The sequence below is a fragment of the Bubalus kerabau genome, chromosome 4 (assembly GCF_029407905.1).
Source record: "Bubalus kerabau isolate K-KA32 ecotype Philippines breed swamp buffalo chromosome 4, PCC_UOA_SB_1v2, whole genome shotgun sequence".
NCBI lineage: Eukaryota > Metazoa > Chordata > Mammalia > Artiodactyla > Bovidae > Bubalus > Bubalus kerabau.
Window position 1 is genome coordinate 41,302,304 of NC_073627.1, and position 15,622 is coordinate 41,317,925.

A 15,622-nucleotide genomic window follows, 5' to 3' on the forward strand; every position below is an offset into this window, starting at 1 on the left:
GCGGAGAAAACAAATACATGAACCTGGTTCTGACAGGCCCACACACAACTCTTACGGATCAGGATCAAAGGAGCTAAAACTCAGTAAGGCCCAGGCACAGCTTTGCCAACTGGTCTCTTCCCTAAACTTCTCAGATGTAAATTCTTCCCTCCTCCAGGGAGGAGTCCTTTCCTTCAGCTTGGGACTTAAGACTTTCACCAAAAATGTGTCCATGTGCACATATGCATGAGTTTGTCCTAGGGGTTCGCAACTGCAAACACCTCTCTGCTTGGTGCTGCCCTGGAAGCTGTGTTGATGGCCAGGAATCCACTTTTTAAAAAAAGATAAAATGAGTTTTCTGTGTATCTTTTCCAGGAAAAAGATGCTTAAAATCCAAATCACTTTATTGTGTGGCAGTTAGCGCTGGCAAAGTCTCAGCTTTTCCTGTCACCCCCTACTCATTCAGGATGCCAAGGTCAAAGTCCATTGAGGCCTCCTAATCCTCCCCCCTTTTTTTCTTTGAGTGCAGAGCTGGGCTTATATAATTTGAGTCTTAAGTACTGATATTTGTCTCTTAATTGGAGATGGTGAGGTGCCCTAATAGTAGGGGAGATTTCTAGGTAGAAAAAGAAACGCAGGGATTACAGAAGCTGCATCAAGGTCATTGGGGTGGGGGGAGTGGAAAGGGGATGCAAAGGCAAAGGCCTTTGTAGAGCTTTCAGTTTGCAAAATGGTCCAAGAACCTGAGGTAGGCCTGGCGCTGGGGTGCAGCTGCTGGAATGAAGTGGCCACCAGAGTGGGTAAGAGTGACGGCTCCATCGAATCGGCTACACAGCTGCATACTCTCCTGAGAGGGGATAACGCCGTCAGTGTCCCCAAAGACATGGAGGGAAGGCAGTGACAAGGGGCCCTGCATGATGGGTTCCATGAGGCCAAGGCCCCGCGGGCAGAAACCAGATACGAGGATGACAAACCGGGGCAAAGGGAAGCGGGGATCGCCGCCTTGGCCAAGGGCACACACAAGGGCGGCCAGCGCGGCCCCCTGGCTGAAACCAAGGATCCCATCGAAAGGCCCCAGCTTGTTCAGTGCCTGTGCCACCGTTCCCAGAGCTTCCTCCAGACCTCTGCACGCCGTGGGCTCTTCCAAGGCCAAGAAAACGTCTGCCTCCTGTTCGGAAAACCACCAGCCTCGAGGCTGCTCTTCCGGAGGGCAGGGTCCTACGGCGACGAAGGAGAGAGTACAGAGTTAAGGCAAGGGGAAATCCAGGGGAAAAGAAATAAAGGGAGTGAGGGAGGGTTTGGGAATGAGGGAAAGAGAGGTGGTTAAGGCAGAGTAGCAAGTCTGGGGAAAATGAGGCGGGGAACACACTGACCTGGAGAGGAGATGGATAGAAGTCTGGGAGGGCCAGGCAGGAATATAAGCAAGGGGCTAGGTTGGCAGAGATGGCGTGGTGTATGGGCAGAATGAAGTGGGAGGATGGCAGGAATGTGGGGAGGGACAGGGTGGCTGTGTGCAGGCAGGTGTTACGCGGACGAGGCAAGACAGAAAACTCTGGGCGCATTTCCGGGCAGGGCTCCTCTCACCGGAGTCTGGCCTGGCGCCCTCCGACCCCGCTGCGTCCACGACCGGGTGCGGGCCGCTGAGGCACACGAGCTCTGCGCGGCCCCGCAGCGCCTTCCGCAGCGCTCCGGTCTTCTCACGGAAGCCCCGCTCGCTCTGCCGAAAACCCGCCAGACACAAAATCCGCAGAAGCGGCTGCGCAGCCATCCTGCATAGCGCGTGCGCGCCAGAGGAACCGGAAGCAGCCTTTCCCCGAGCGGAACTTGAAGACGAAGGGCGGGACCCAATACAGCCACCACCCTGGAGGCGGGCCTCAGAGCAAGCGAACATTGCCATGACAACGGGGAAGAGGGTGCGGCAGGTCCACAAGTAGGGCTGATACCTGGGAACCAGGAGCGTCTCAGGGAGCGATCGGCGACACCTCCTCGTCTCTGCAGCTGCAAGCCTCGCAAGCCGCGGCTGGAGAGGGGCGCGCGGGCCCTCCCTGAACCTGGGGTGGCAGACTTTGGTCACGGTCCCGCTTCTGCGACGTTCCCCACCCCGCTGTCGTGCATTTCCCTTAGCGGCCGCAGGGCGGCGGCCTCGGCTCGCGCCGCCTGGGCGGCCGCGCCCAGGCCCCTCGGTCTTCTTGGTGTCCCTTCCTACCTTCCCCAGAGCCAGCCGGCCTGGGACCTGGAGCAGCCGATCCCGCCCGTGGTTCACCGTCCACGGCCCCAAGGAGCTGCTGGCGTAGAAGTCCATAGGGTAGGGCTGCTGCCAGGAAATGTCCCTCAAGGCCACCGCCGCCTGGGGGAGAAAATCTGGACAGTAACATTTGCGGACATTTTTCTACGCAGGATTATTTAATTCAGTCCTCACGATGACCTACGAAGGTCCTATTATACCCATAGCATAGAAAGGAAATGTGAGGTTCAGAGAGCAGGAAGGGACTTGCGCAAGGCCACACAGCTAGGAAGTGCCTCCGCTGTAACCTACGTGCTGCTCCACTGAGGACCCCTTCCAGGACAGAACTAAGGGTAAAGCCCATTCTCCCCCAGGGATTTTCAGAACCTAGTGTTACCTCATAGGGCGTGAGCAGCGGCTTGGGGAAGGCTGTACCCCAGTCAATGGACAGGCGTGGACATGCCACCTGCACCCACCTATAAGAAGGGAAATCAGGTCAGATCCTGGGGGAGGGGGTAGCCTCCCTGTTCCTGCCAGCATGCTGAAGAACATGACTGTGTCCCCAACACACTCAACGGGGCTTACTATTAATTTGAAAGTAAAGACTGTCGCCCACTGCTGTTTAGAATAGCACTATGGCATTGTTTTCTTCTGTTTCCTCCAATGTGAGCTTTTTTTAAGGTTTTTATTGAATTTGTTACAATATTGCATATCTTATGTGGGATCTTAGCTCCCCAACTAGGGAATTGAAACCTGCAGCCCCCCACACTGGAAGGTGAAGTCTCAACCACTGGATGGTCAGGAAGTACCTGACGATGAACTTTCTGAAGAGAGGGCTTGGGCAGCATGTTTGCAATCAGACCCCAGGATAAAATTTAGCGCCTGGTCCAATGCAAGTGCCAACCACCCCTCAAACTCAACTCACACAGAACAACTATGATGTAGCCGTTGCCTGTGAGCCCCCAGCCAGACAAAGTTGGGTTGACCCATAGCCAAAAGTAGCCCCTGCGAAATGAGTGCTCTCTAAACATTAAAATTTCATGGTCATGGGAGCACTGACTCCAGCCTGCAATAGGTAATGGGCAGAACCCAGATTCTAAGCTTCCTTAGCCAGACATCGCTAGATAGATAAAGGTGGGGAAACATACACATCCACCTCGGGAAGGAGGCTGAGCTTGCTGGGGAAGATTTCAGAGAGCAGCAGCCTCACGAAGGGAAGTCCCAAGGCTTGGAGCCGAGATTCCAGGTGCTGTTGGGAGAGGGAGGCAGAGCTGGGGTGATCAAGCAGCCAAAGTAAATCCCTGGGCCTCCTGATTTTCTCAGCTGGGTTCCCAGCTAGTCCCCTTTCCCAAAGCCCTCTAACCTCCAGGATCTTGGGGCTGCCTTGGCGGCCCAAAGTGCCCAGGATGAGACCCCAGGATTTAGCTGACCGGGCAGTGGCTATGGCTTCCTGGCGGTTGGCCTGCATGCGCTGGTGGTCATAGTGCTCTCTGGACAGGACCTTGCTGTAAGGGTCGTATCTGGAAAAGAAGCTGTCAGGGTCACTGGGACAGCCACTCACAGAACTTGTGCCGTATACACAGCTCCCTCATGCAGCACCTTGGTCTTCGGAACCTTCAGGCTCCATGCAGGCAATTAGGAACAGAGGCAAGAGCAGAGACTGCTACTGGGAAGATCAGTTCCACAGCTGGAGCAGGCATGAGTGAGAGAGGGTTCTAGGATCTGGTTGTGGATCCAGTGGATGAGGAGGTGCTGTGTAGCAGCAACCCTACGTCTGGGATCCAGATTTAGAACCTCAGATCCTCAGGGCTGGGGGCTGTTAAGCGGCCCCAGGGTGAGGAAATTTGGGGCTGACTGAGGGTCTCAGGGGCAGGGGACTCCACCCCCTTCCCAGCTGGTCAGCCCAGTCTAGCCTATACCGGTAAGCGGAGATGTTGGGGTTGGCGATCATGACAGACTCCAGGTGGAAGCGGCCATCTCCAAGATACCTGCAGCAGGGAGAAAGCGGGCCATGAGGGTGGGATGGGGCACCAGAAGCAGGCACCGGCTTGGAGGTCCAGAGGACTGAGTTCTTGGCTGGTTACACTGCGGTGTATATGAACTGGGACAAGCCATCCTTTAAAACCCCTTCTCCCACCCCCAAGGCCCTGGCTGTCTCACATGTAAAATAGGAGTTTGAACTGGAGGACCATTAAGGCCCCTCTAATTATGTAATGCAGAGTCTAAGAACTGCCCCTATCCCCACCCGAACCTTCTAGGGGAAGAGGAAAGAGCCAGCCAGGGTCATGGGAAGGCTCTAGAGAGACTAACGTGGAGGTAGGAGGACAGACTGTCCCTCACCTAGCTCAGTACGGATGTGGGAAGTGGTGTTCAGGGTGTCATCTGGGCCATAAATGAGCTTTCAGGGTGTATATATAGTTTGACTACTCTCTGCTCAAACTAGCTCTTGGGTCCAGTTACTGAACTGTAATAAGAGCCACTGTTTACTGGGCTCATGCCTTCTGTGTACCAGGCCTGGGCTAAACACCTGACATGTATGACTTCACTCAGTCCTAACAGGTAATCCTCCAAGCTACCCATTTCACAGAAGATACTAGTGAGGTTCAAGGATGTTGAGAAACTTGAATCCCCATTTCAAAAAAGATACAAGTGAGGTTCAGAGATGTTAAGAAACTTGCCCAAAGTCATACAGCTCTGTTAAGCAGTATACATGGGACTTGATTCTAGGCTTAAACACCAGGCTGTATCAAGCAGGGCTAGGAGATGCTGTCCTTAACTGTACCTTCCCAGATCATGGAGAGGCCACAGCATGGAAGACAGTCCACGTGGCAGCTCCTTCTCTCTTGGGAGAACACACCGAATTGTGATGAATGGCCAACACACAGTCGGGGTGTTCCTCCCTCCAACAGACACCCGAAGCCCCCAGGGGCAGGCATGTATGAGCTCAGAGTTATGTATGCTCAGGCAAGAGGGAATGCCCATCTGGGAGCAGGGCTGTCAGGAAAAGGGAAGGCCCTGATGTGGGCCTCTCTGGGGGCAGGGATGTCCTATGTGGGTGCAGCAAAGCTTGTAGGAGCAGCATCAGCAGCCCCGGAAGTGGGGCTGAGTCAGGGGACTGCCCCCCCACCTTCCCTGCCATTAGCTAAGAATGGGACTCCCCTCCTCAGTCTTAGCGGGGGGAGCTGTCGGCTCCGAGGCTGGCTGCATTCACACAACATTAAGCATTTCTATTACCTAAAATAATTAGGCGGCAGGAGACACGCTGCTCCTGCTTGTTAGCTGTCCAGATGCTAAATTAATGGGGCTGCAGCCTGGGCGTGCCCATCCATCTTCTCCAATTATATTTGCACCATTTTGAGCCCCACCCTTGTCCCCCTCCATGAAGCCCTCATTCCTGCCCCACCCTGGGGATAGTCTTCTGGATGTTGGCCAGAGCACTGGAGAGGGAGTTGGGGAACCTGAAACCCTCTTTGGTCCCCATCTTGCAGGGTGACCTTGAGCGAATGGCTAAGGAATCTGAGACTCAGTTTCCTTTCCTGGACGATGAACCTCAGCGTTCAGAGGAACCTAGGGAACTTTTCCTATGTCTCTATGACTGGCCCCCCATTTTCCACTTACACCACAGCCTCCACCTCCTTGGGTAGGCAGGGGGACGTGCAGCCCAGAATCTCCCCAGGGGACAGGGGCTTGCACTGTGGGACACTCACACGATACTCAGCTTTCAGCTCTTGGGCGGCTGCCTGTAGGGAGAATGAGGGAAGGGAAGCAAGTGGACGGGGAAGGAGAGCCAGGCCCAGAGAACCAGCCTGGAGCACCTGATGTGGGGACCCAGGAAGAGCCCGGAGACCAGCTCACTTACCTGCAAGGTTGACACGAACTGAATGGTGCTGACCAGCGCAAGGGCACTGGCTGGGGGAAAGGTGAGATGGATAGAGTCCAGGAGGTGGGCAGTGTCTATCCGGATGTCCACAAAGACATACAGCACCCGGAAGTCTTGGGCCGAGGTGTCCATGGGAACTGGGAGGAGAAAAGAGTTCAGGAGACTGTTTTGGAAGGCAAGAGGGGCAGAGGACAAGCAGCTTCAGTCTGAGGACAGTCGGGGGGTTCAGGGAGGTGGGGAGGATGGTGTCACGGGTCTTTTAGAAGCTCCATCTCTGCCACTCAACTGGGGGGTCCAGCCTGCTCTACTACCAACAGCCTTTCAAACACCCACAACTGGGACAGCAGCATGGTTTCCAAGGCAACCAAGTCCAAAGGCAAGCTCCACCCATGGAACAGGAAGGCCAAGGCCATCCCAGACGCCAGGAGGGACCCAAGCGTGCAAGCAGCACCAGGCACTGCAATGGAGATGAGCGTGCACTTCCACCTCCCTGCCGGGTCTGGGTGTCCTGGCAGCCTATACCCAGGCAGCTGTGGCCATAGTGGACCAGGAAGTCAGCTCCCAGGGCTCTCGCAGTGAAGTCGTCCACACAGCAAGCCCCGTAGGTCACGTCTCCCATCACCATCACTTCGGCCTCCGTGAACCTGTGGGGGTGGAAATGATGGGACAGTGACACAAGGAGTGAGGTGGCAGAGAGACCGGAATGTGGCATATCTCAGGGCCCAGCTCTGCTCTCCCTGCCTCCCCAATCCCTTGGGTTGGCAACTGCCACTTCTGCCAACAGAGTAGGAGGGGCCCAGCTGCTACCTCCCCCAGGTCTGGCAGCAGCTCCTGGAACTCTAGCTGTATGCGGACGGACTCTGCAGCGCCCTGGTTCCTCTGCCCGGACTCCAACTGCAAGAAGGACCCTCCAGGCCTCAGCCTGGAATACATATGGGTCAACCACAGACCTCCGCTGCCCTGACTCATCCCACCCAGAGCCAGGTGCACGCACATACAGGCAAAGACACCCGTTTCCACGCCCTGGCACTGTGACGCGTGGTGGATGCGCATAACCTCCCAGTCGCCCAGAACCCCTGCTGCCTCCCCACCCTTAGTCAAGGCCCTCTGTGCCAGGATGGGGGAACCCATGAACAGCTCCCCCACAGCACATGGTGCCGCCCACATGCCTCATGTGTCAGAAGAGTGGGCTATGGCCAGCGCACTGCCATGGGATCTGCTGCCAGGCCTGAATCACTGGGGGATGGGGGTGGGAGAGGAAGACCCCACAGCCCCTAAACTCACCACAGGAATGGGGCCAGGGGCCCAGCTCTTCCCTGAGACCCACCCCTGGGGCATGGAGTCCGGCTCAGGGACAGGGAGGTGGGGGGGGGGGTCTCCCTGTTCTCCTGGGGGTGTGGTGGGGAACGCTGAGCTGCTGCCAGGCAGCGCCCCCTCCCCCCACACCACCCCTTTCCCCAAATCAGGCTGTGCACAGAAGCAGATTATTCAGCTCCTTAGAATGCAGCCCAGGCGTCTGAGTCAGCCCGAGCACTTAATTTTTTATAGATTAAAATGTATGCAAATTGGCCCGAGCCCCAGAGAGCATCCCCAAGGGGCAAGAGGGTGGGAGCAGGGAAGTGAGTCTGTGGCTGCGGGATGCGAAGCGGGATGGGGGGAGGGCAGCAGCAGGGAAGTGGGAGGTTCCCATCACGAGATGACCTCCCCTTTCTTCTTTCGCCTTCCCTGTTCCTGTGCTGGTTCCAGATGGCTGAGCACTCACCCCCCTCCTGACGATGGCTCATTGTATTGAAGAAACTTAGATGAGGGAGGTGGAGGAACTGAATACCATCTCCTAGGCGCTTCTCCTGCTGCCAAGCCCCCTTGCCCCACTCCTCCAAATGTGCCAGAGAAAAAGTCTCCCCCCATAGCCAGACCCCACGCTGACCACCCAGCCCATTCTAGGGTCAACTCTAGGGGCTCTCAGCTTCTTCCTGAGGCCCCACCATCTGCTCTGGGCCCAGCTTTGAAGACAATGAAATTGACTCATTTCTCCCTCCCAACTTCTCTTTTTTAGGGAAGGGGAGATTTATAGAGACAAGGAGATATTGTAGCAGGCTAGGAGTTCAGACTGGGGTTTTTCCCTTGGTGTGTGTATGGTTGTGGGAAGGAACACAGTAAGGCAGAGGTCCAGAAAGGAAAAAAAAGGATGTCGATAGCCAGAGATATAATGGACACAGGGAAGGTCTCGGTTCAGCTTCCTCAGTGCCCCAAGGCTCACCTTTCCAAGATATCCACAATGGTACAGGCGAAGAGGAGGAGGCCTTCGGGCATTTGTAAGGCCACTGCAAGAGAGAGCAGAGACATGAGAGCACAGGGCTGGGAAAAGGCTGGGATGGGAACACCCCCCTGGCTGGGTCAGACCACCTCTCCACCCGTACTCCAGCTCAGAGCTTGGGGGGCTCACCCTTCTTGGCCTGGGCCTGTTGGATCCTCCAGATGGTCTTGGGAATCTCAAAGTTATAGTTGGAAGGCAGGACTTGGATGGCCGCCTGCAGCTGGGGATTGTTCAGGATCTCAGCTGGGATCTGATTGGCCAAGCGGCCCCGAGGGGCTCGACCTAGGATAAATGTGAGAGGCCTGAGTTGGTGCCTGGCCTAAATCACAGCCAGACCTGATGGAACTGTTAATGCCACCCAAATTTAAGGCCCAGATCCCAGAAGCCAAGGAGATTGGCCCAGCCTTCTTCCCCACTGAGTTCATCCTGAAGCTGGAGAGACAACCCACTGAGCTAGGAGGAAGCCTGTGTAACTAATTTCCATGTTATGAGATTATTGGGAATCAAGGACTTGAATGTGTAGCTCACCCTGAGAGTAGAGCTGGCACCAGGGGACACAACTGAGGGGCAAATGGGAAAAATATCCACACAACTGCCCCTTGATAGAGAACAATCCTGAGGAAAGCCCAAGAGCCCAGCCAGCCCAATCAGTCTGGGAAAATGTCCCTCTGTTCCCAGCCCCTGAGAAAGCCTTGAAGTTCTGAGATCCTAGATATGAGATCTATAAACAAACTTTTAAGTACTAATTTAAAAGACTTTCTTCCTTACTCGAGTCCCATTGACTATGTCTACATTGGTTAATTCTTGCTTCTTCCCTCTCCTCATTCAAAAGGTAAATAAGCACCATACATTTAACCAACTTAAGTTCCCTAGTTCCATCATTCTCCTCCACTTCCCACTCCTGGAAGGCTGGAAAGAATACACTCTAGTCAGGACTGTAGGCAAACAGGTAAGGACAGAAAAGTGATCTTGCCCTTTAAGGGCTTGTAGTCTAGAGGGTGAAATGTAGGGACACAAATAATTACAACCCCCCCACCCCCAAGATTAAAGGAGAAGAAACACTGTAGTCCTTTAGGAAGCCTACAGCCCCTTACTCGGCATCCTTACGTCCCACAATGCAGTTTAGCCCAACCTGGGCATCTCTTTAGGCACCAGACAGTTCAAGAGTGTGAAAAGGCGAGAAATGGACTCATTCAGCGAGTATTTATTGAGCCTGTACTATTTGCCAGAACTTCTACCAGAGATCCTGCTAGACTGACACTTCAGCCTCTGTGTGTGGGTACGTGTTTGGGGCAGCAGTAGACACAGGGGTGGTGATGGTGATGGTGCAGTGGAGAAGTAGAATGGCAGGCTGGGACCCTAAGTCCCGATCTGAATGTAACCACTGCTATGGTACTTGTTCAGTTGTTTCAGAGGCCTTCGAACACCAGTTAAATGCCTCTGGGCCGGCCCTCACAGAAGCTCCTCTGACAGGCCCAAGTCCCTAGTGGTTGCAGGGTTGTGGGAGCCGCTAGTCCTAGCAGCTCAATTTGTCCCAAAGGCCAGTAGGCTCCTCCTTCTTTACCATTTGGCTGTAACCTTTTGTTTACGTCAGTATTCGCCGGTAGACGGTGAGATCCCTGAGAGCAGGGTTGCAGTCTAGTCCCTGCACCTAGCACAGGCCTGGCATTCAGCGGGCGCTCCATAAGTGCCGGGTTAATGAAACCTTGTGCCGCTTACGTAAAGCATTCCCTGAAGGCAGACTTGAGGAACGCCCCGTCCAACACGCCTGACTCCTTCCCTCCCCGTCGGGTCCGTCTCATCCTTGAGTCTTCATGAGTCTGTCTGCCCGCCAAGGCAGGGAGGCAGAGTTTCTGGCTTGAGGACTACGAGCTTCTAGGAGGGGTTGTTTCCGATGGTGCCCTAAGGTCGCATAAGAAAGACCGGTCCCCCTGGACTCCAGCGACAGTGACTCGGAGCGAGTGACTACGAGACCTTCCGAATCTGGCGAAGAACGGCATCGCCGCCGTTAAAGTGGGCTGGTCCTGACCCTGACTCAGGGGCCCTACCCCGAGATGCGAAGTCCGGAGGCCGCAGCGTCCTAGTACCCACCTCTGCCCGGGCCGTTTCGGCTGCAAGACTCTGCGGCCTCGGCCGCCACCAGCGCCGCCATCGCCAGCGGACCCACGTTGGGACCAAAAAGACAACGCTAGAAGAATGCAGAGAGCGCAGACAGTGCGATAGATCGCCGATCGGCCAGCGAGGGGCGGGGATTTGCGGGGCGGGGACCGTGAAGGAGAAAGATAGGGGCGGGGCCAGAGTGGGCCACTTGTCTCAGCCGGGAAGGTCGGGACTCTTGGGAGCCCCTAGTGGTCCTTGACCACTGTGGTTCCGTTCTCCCGGCGACCCTGTCCCCTCCTCCCCTTGTGAGCAGCCTGAACCTGGCTCTCTCGGACAAGTGCCCTCCTATGTAAAGACTCCCTGCCCTAGTTCGGGGGGCGCAGTCTTGTAAATGGAAGCACTGCCGGGTCTTCCTTCAGCTCCCCTATCTGCCCTCCCGGTAAGCCCTGGACACCTATGGGCGGGGCCGCATTCCCTGCCTCAGAGGATCCCATTGTCCCGACAGGACAGAACTCAGCGCCCACTGAGCCAGTGCCAAATTGAGTCTTGAGGCCGATTTCCGGAGTGCTGGGATGCCCTTACACCTCTAGAACCGACAATGTGGAAGGTTCACTGTGAAAAACTGCTACCAGGGGAAGGACTCCAGCCTGAGTTTTTCCTGGGAGAAAAGGGAAGTCCAAGGACTCGACTGCCTAAACCTTCGGGATTCTGGCCAACGTTTACCCTGCCTTGGCTGTTGCTCTGGCCTAGGTAGCCGGCCTATAAGCTCCTGGAATCCCAAAGAGAAGGCAAAGTGGCCAGTGGGACAGCCTTGACCTTTGGAAGAGCAGACTGCCTGCAGGACTGGCTTTCAGCAAGGTCTGCCCCACAGAGCAGTCACCCCCAGGGCCTTTTGCCCACCCAGCCCTCTGGCACCATCTTCCTCTCTGCTCTGTGTGAACACAGCTGGCCCTTTAAGGCAGCTCTGTGGCCTCAGGCTCCCCTGGAGGCCCTCCCTGCTTGGAAACTCCTAATTAAGGTGCAGGGAGAAGTGAAAAACAAGCCAGGGACAGGTCCTGCCTGGGACACTGCCCACAGAGGAGGGCTGGCTGGGCAGGCTGGGAATGAGCAGCCGAGGGCAGACCAGAAGGGGTCAGTGCTCTGCCCCTCAGACTCCCAAAGAATGCTCTTAGGATGGTCACACCTTTGGACAGGAATGTGGCCCAAGGAACAACCCATCAGTGTGATGAGAGTCCAGCCTGTGCTTTCTCAATCCCTCAGGTTCTCCAGACCCCCAGTGTGGAGGATCTCAATTTCGGGGTCCACTTGAGTCCAGCCTCTCCACATTCAGGACACGAAGGCCCAGTCTGTGGGCAGCTTTAGCTCTGGATGCAGCTGAGAGTCCCAAGAGGGAAAGACTCGCTTCAGTACAGAGTGATGGCCTTTCCCTAGCAGGCCCCGCACCCCTTAGGACCTTTCCCTCAGCAGAAGTGGGGCCCACTGGTAATAGAAGGCCCCCATCTTCTTATAGCACCACCCCACAGCCTCTGGCCTGAATGAATTGTGTGGCCCCCTTTAGCAAACAAGCCTGTGCCTGAAGACCCTGCTGTGCAGGACACTGGGGGCCGTCATTCAACTTAGGCCGAAAACACCTCCATCTGTCCGTGGGGGTCTCCCTGCCAGAGTTACTCAGCAGTCTGAGTAATTACTGCCTGACAAGAAGGCGGGCACAGCGCACCCCCACCTTACACTACAGCACCCGCCTACAGTCGCCCCCACCCCCTGGCTGGACTCCAGAACAGCACCCAGCCCTCCAGAGGCCTGAAATAACTCTGCTTCTCACACTCACGCCCAGCCCCAGCCAACTTTGCCTAAGATACTGGAGATTGCAGGGCAGGGGGTCATGGGGAGGCGGCTTGGGGAGGTGGAAGGAGGTTTATCATACCCTGATGCAGGCTCATACTTCAGCACTGATCTGCTGTGAGATGCTGGGCGAGTTGCTCAACCTCTCTGACCTGGGTTTTACTGGTGGAGGGCCTCTGCAGCTCTGTCTCCTCGGAGTTCAGCTAGTGTCTGCCTAGCAGGGCTCAGACAGGATTGCTCAGTCCAGTCCTGCAGCTGGTAGAGGCTAAGAGAATGCCTTACCTGGGGTTTCTATTGCAAGATGGACCAATCTTCTTAATCTTCAGCACAAGCTCACTTTCTCACCTCCAAGCCATCTACACATTCCTTCCTGCCTGTCCTAGTCTTTCCCCTTCTCAGCCTGATGAATTCAGCCCTCAAGACCAATGGCACCTCTTCCATGAAACCTTTTTGGACGGTCTTTCAGCCCCTTACAGAGCTAGCAGAGTCCCCTCCCACACTGCCTCTTCCTAGCACATTCTAAGATAGCTATGGGTCTTCCCCTACAGAAGCTTGCCATAAGCTTCTGAAAATCCAAGCCTATGTTGTTGTTGTTCAGTCATTAAGCCGCATCTGACTGTTTGCAACCTCATGGACTGCAGAATACCAAGCCTATGTAGTTAGCACAAACCTCGGTGTTGCTGAATGCATGTATGAGTGAATGAATGATACTGGCCTTCTTTTTGAGCTTACTAACATGGCAAGTTTATCTCCAAGGAATCACACGACTCTCTCACTTCAGTTAGATCTCTGCTTAGATGTCACCTGCTCTGAGTGCTTTCCCTGATCCCCTCTTATCAGCTCCAGAACAAAACCTGACTTATTTTTTCTTCTTCCAAGCAAGATCTCATCTGGACTTTCCTAAATTGGTCCCTAATAATGGTAAATTTCACAAGGACAGGGACTTTGCCTTTTTCATTGACTGAATCCCGGAAGACTAAAGCTCTATACTGAGAGTCCCTCAATAAATGTGCATTTAATGGGCGACTTAGGCCACTCTTTTCCCCTGTTCAGGACCCCTCTTATCTCAGGCCAGTAGGGGGTGCCGGCCTCCACCGGGGACTGGTCTGGCCTTAACCTTCTTTAAGCTCAGCCCAACTGGTTCCCAGCTGGACCTGCTTTTTAGGCGGTGCCGCCTCCATTTTCCACGAAGCCCCGGGCTGGGTCTGTATAGACTGAGGGACAACAGAGGCCCCCCTAAGCCGAGATAGTCTGGCTAAGCCCCACATCGGTCTTTCCCTCGCTAGGATATGCAGCTGGGCCTCCCCAATGCTTGTTGCCAGGTCTAGACTAGCCAGGGGGCACATCACACTCGCCTCCCCCCAAAAAAGAACAGTGTCCTAGCACTTGGGATGTGATGCGGCTGGGTTTGCTGGAGCTGTCCTGGGCAAGGAGGAGCCGTCGAGCCTCTGAAGAAGAAGCGGAGTCGGCCAGTGAGGAGATGGGCAGGGGTGCGGGCTTGTAATCAAGGACTCTGGGCGGCGGTCCTCGCATCCCAGCAGGTGGGCAGAGCACAAGCTTCCAGCTGCCTGTGACCTCCATCTGCGAAGGGCGCTCGCCCGGAGGGGGTGGGGCTGCGGGTGCAAGCTTCGAGAAGCCCGCGGAGCCCGGGAGGGACTCTCGAGTGGCCCGACGACCGGCCCGGGGACTGGGGCAGGTACTTGGACGGACGCGGGCCGAGGATCGTCCCCGGGGGCGGGAGCGGCGAAAACACCTTGGGAGGCGGCGCCGCGCGGCTGAGCGCCGCTGCCCTGGGAATAGGACGGCGCTCGGCACCGCGAGCTGAGAGCACTTTCATAAATTTTGTATGGGAGGCGCTCCGTGAGCGGGGGCGGGGAGCGCAGAGAGAGAGGGAGGGAGCTAGCGAGCGGGGGAGGGAGGGAAGGAGGAGAGGTGGGGGAAGCCGGGGGGAGGAAGGGAGGCGCCCCACTCCGCCGATCGCACGGTCCTGCAAACGCGCGCCGGGCGCTTTCCCCGGAGCTCGGTGGTGCGTGCGAGCGCCCTTTTGCAGCAGCCGCGGCGGCGGCGGCGACCCGAGGGGGCGGAGAGTAGGGGGCCGCGGCCAGGGGACCAGGGGGCGGCATCCCCCCTCAAAACCGCCTGCAAAGTGCTCGAGGTTGCAGAAGCAGGCCGCCGGCTCCGCGGAGAAAGCAGCTCGCCCCGGGGGCTGCCGGGCAGAGCCGCGGTTGCCGGTGGGCGCCGGTGCCCTCGGCGTGGGGCTCGGGCTCACCATGCCCCTGTGGGGCCGGGCCGCCGGGCACCAGCGGATCCCCGGCTTGCCCCCGCCTCGACGCGCACGGATTAGCTGCAGCCGGCGCCAGACGATTTGAATCCGGACCCTGGGAGGGAGCGCGCCTAGGCCGACCTCGGAGTGGCGCCCCCGCGGCCAACATGCTTCGCAAAGGTGAGTTGGAGCCGCAGGGGCAAGTTGGAGTTGTATGCGCACGGGGCAGAGTCGCGAGCCTGGGAGCCGCCCGAGAGCCGCCCGGCGCCGGGGCTCCCGGTCTGGAAAGCAGCTCTGGGAAGGCTAGCGGGCTTCGCGGGGACTCAGCCGCAGAGGGAGTGGTGCTGGGGGAGCTCGGCCCCCGAGGGGGGCTAGTAGCGAGACTCGGGATCTGCTCCCTGAACCCAGCGGCCAGGCCTAGAGATCTGGTTCTGCGAGGTCATTTGGAGACCACAGTGAACTACCTGTGATGGAAGGGGAGCCGGCCTCCTGGGACCTTAGCTTTGCCGGTATAAAGTTTTTCACTTGCAGCCTCCATCCCCCTCGCGGACCCACGCCGCCAGCTTCCGCCGCTTAGGCGGGGCCGGGTTCGACCCGCGCTCCGGTGCAGCCGGCGGTCAGGCGCCGCGCAGCTCAGGCGCTCACTCACCGCGCGTCCCGGCTTCCCAGGTGGGGCCCGGACGCGGGCACCTTCCCTGCACCGCGCTTTGGTGGTCCCCAGGGATGGGCTCTGGGCATCCACCGGCCGAGGGTTGGTGGCTAGCGCCCGAGGTCCGGTTCCTCAAACTTTCCTTCTGCCTGGAGAGGAGGGATTGGAAGGCGGAGGCCGTGCCAGGAGCGTGCGCAGCCGGTGCCAGGCATAACTTGAGCTGTCGCTGCCCCCTCCCCCCAACCACCACCTCACTACGACCCTCGGGCCGCCGGGCTCCTAGCAGAGCGCTGCAAAGTTGGCGCGGGCTCTGGGGAAGTCCCGCCGCGCCCCCACGTGGCTGCCGCGCGGGGAGCGGTCCCCAGGGC

At 57.1% G+C, this 15,622-nt stretch overlaps 3 protein-coding genes across 5 annotated transcripts in view; 1 reads left to right on the forward strand and 2 right to left on the reverse strand.

The window, feature by feature from the left end:
* Positions 1–365: 365 nt before the first annotated feature.
* Positions 366–1,805, reverse strand: OVCA2 (OVCA2 serine hydrolase domain containing). The gene is made up of 2 exons (XM_055576948.1): positions 1,564–1,805; positions 366–1,197 (listed from the first exon to the last, which is right to left on the reverse strand). The coding sequence occupies exons 1-2, from the start codon at positions 1,745–1,747 to the stop codon at positions 698–700; spliced, it is 684 nt and encodes a 227-aa protein (XP_055432923.1). The 5' UTR covers positions 1,748–1,805; the 3' UTR covers positions 366–697.
* On the reverse strand, positions 687–10,592 carry DPH1 (diphthamide biosynthesis 1). 3 transcript variants are annotated; one of them, XR_008713121.1, is made up of 14 exons: positions 10,492–10,592; positions 8,530–8,682; positions 8,344–8,407; positions 6,606–6,727; positions 6,063–6,220; positions 5,822–5,943; positions 4,123–4,191; positions 3,567–3,723; positions 3,352–3,452; positions 2,601–2,679; positions 2,186–2,326; positions 1,923–2,030; positions 1,102–1,197; positions 687–826 (listed from the first exon to the last, which is right to left on the reverse strand). XR_008713121.1 is itself a non-coding variant. In XM_055576947.1 (13 exons), the coding sequence occupies exons 1-12, from the start codon at positions 10,550–10,552 to the stop codon at positions 1,941–1,943; spliced, it is 1,317 nt and encodes a 438-aa protein (XP_055432922.1). In that variant the 5' UTR covers positions 10,553–10,592; the 3' UTR covers positions 1,061–1,197; positions 1,923–1,940. The 3 variants fall into 3 exon arrangements, 1 of the variants encoding a protein (XP_055432922.1); XM_055576947.1 differs by lacking the exon at positions 687–826 and having other exon boundaries at positions 1,061–1,197; XR_008713122.1 differs by lacking the exons at positions 8,344–8,407; positions 8,530–8,682; positions 10,492–10,592 and adding an exon at positions 6,891–7,007.
* Positions 10,593–14,664: 4,072 nt separating this feature from the next.
* Positions 14,665–15,622, forward strand: part of RTN4RL1 (reticulon 4 receptor like 1) — a 74,479-nt gene continuing 73,521 nt past the window's right edge. Inside the window, exon 1 of the mRNA XM_055576949.1 lies at positions 14,665–14,785. Within this exon, the coding sequence (XP_055432924.1) occupies positions 14,773–14,785 (13 nt within the window). The 5' untranslated portion in view covers positions 14,665–14,772. The remainder of the gene's footprint in view (positions 14,786–15,622) is intronic.

Bases quoted from the DNA above. Each gene is read 5' to 3' on its own strand.
- DPH1 (XM_055576947.1), bottom strand. From the start codon at position 10,552: ATGGCGGCGCTGGTGGCGGCCGAGGCCGCAGAGTCTTGCAGCCGAAAC. The intron at 3,453-3,566 runs GTTAGAGGGCTT...CTCTCCCAACAG, and splicing joins GCAGCCCCAAGATCCTGGAG to CACCTGGAATCTCGGCTCCA. The intron at 2,031-2,185 runs GTAGGAAGGGAC...CTGCCACCCCAG, and splicing joins GCCGGCTGGCTCTGGGGAAG to GTTCAGGGAGGGCCCGCGCG.
- OVCA2 (XM_055576948.1), bottom strand. From the start codon at position 1,747: ATGGCTGCGCAGCCGCTTCTGCGGATTTTGTGTCTGGCGGGTTTTCGG. The intron at 1,198-1,563 runs GTGAGAGGAGCC...TCGTCGCCGTAG, and splicing joins GGGCGCCAGGCCAGACTCCG to GACCCTGCCCTCCGGAAGAG.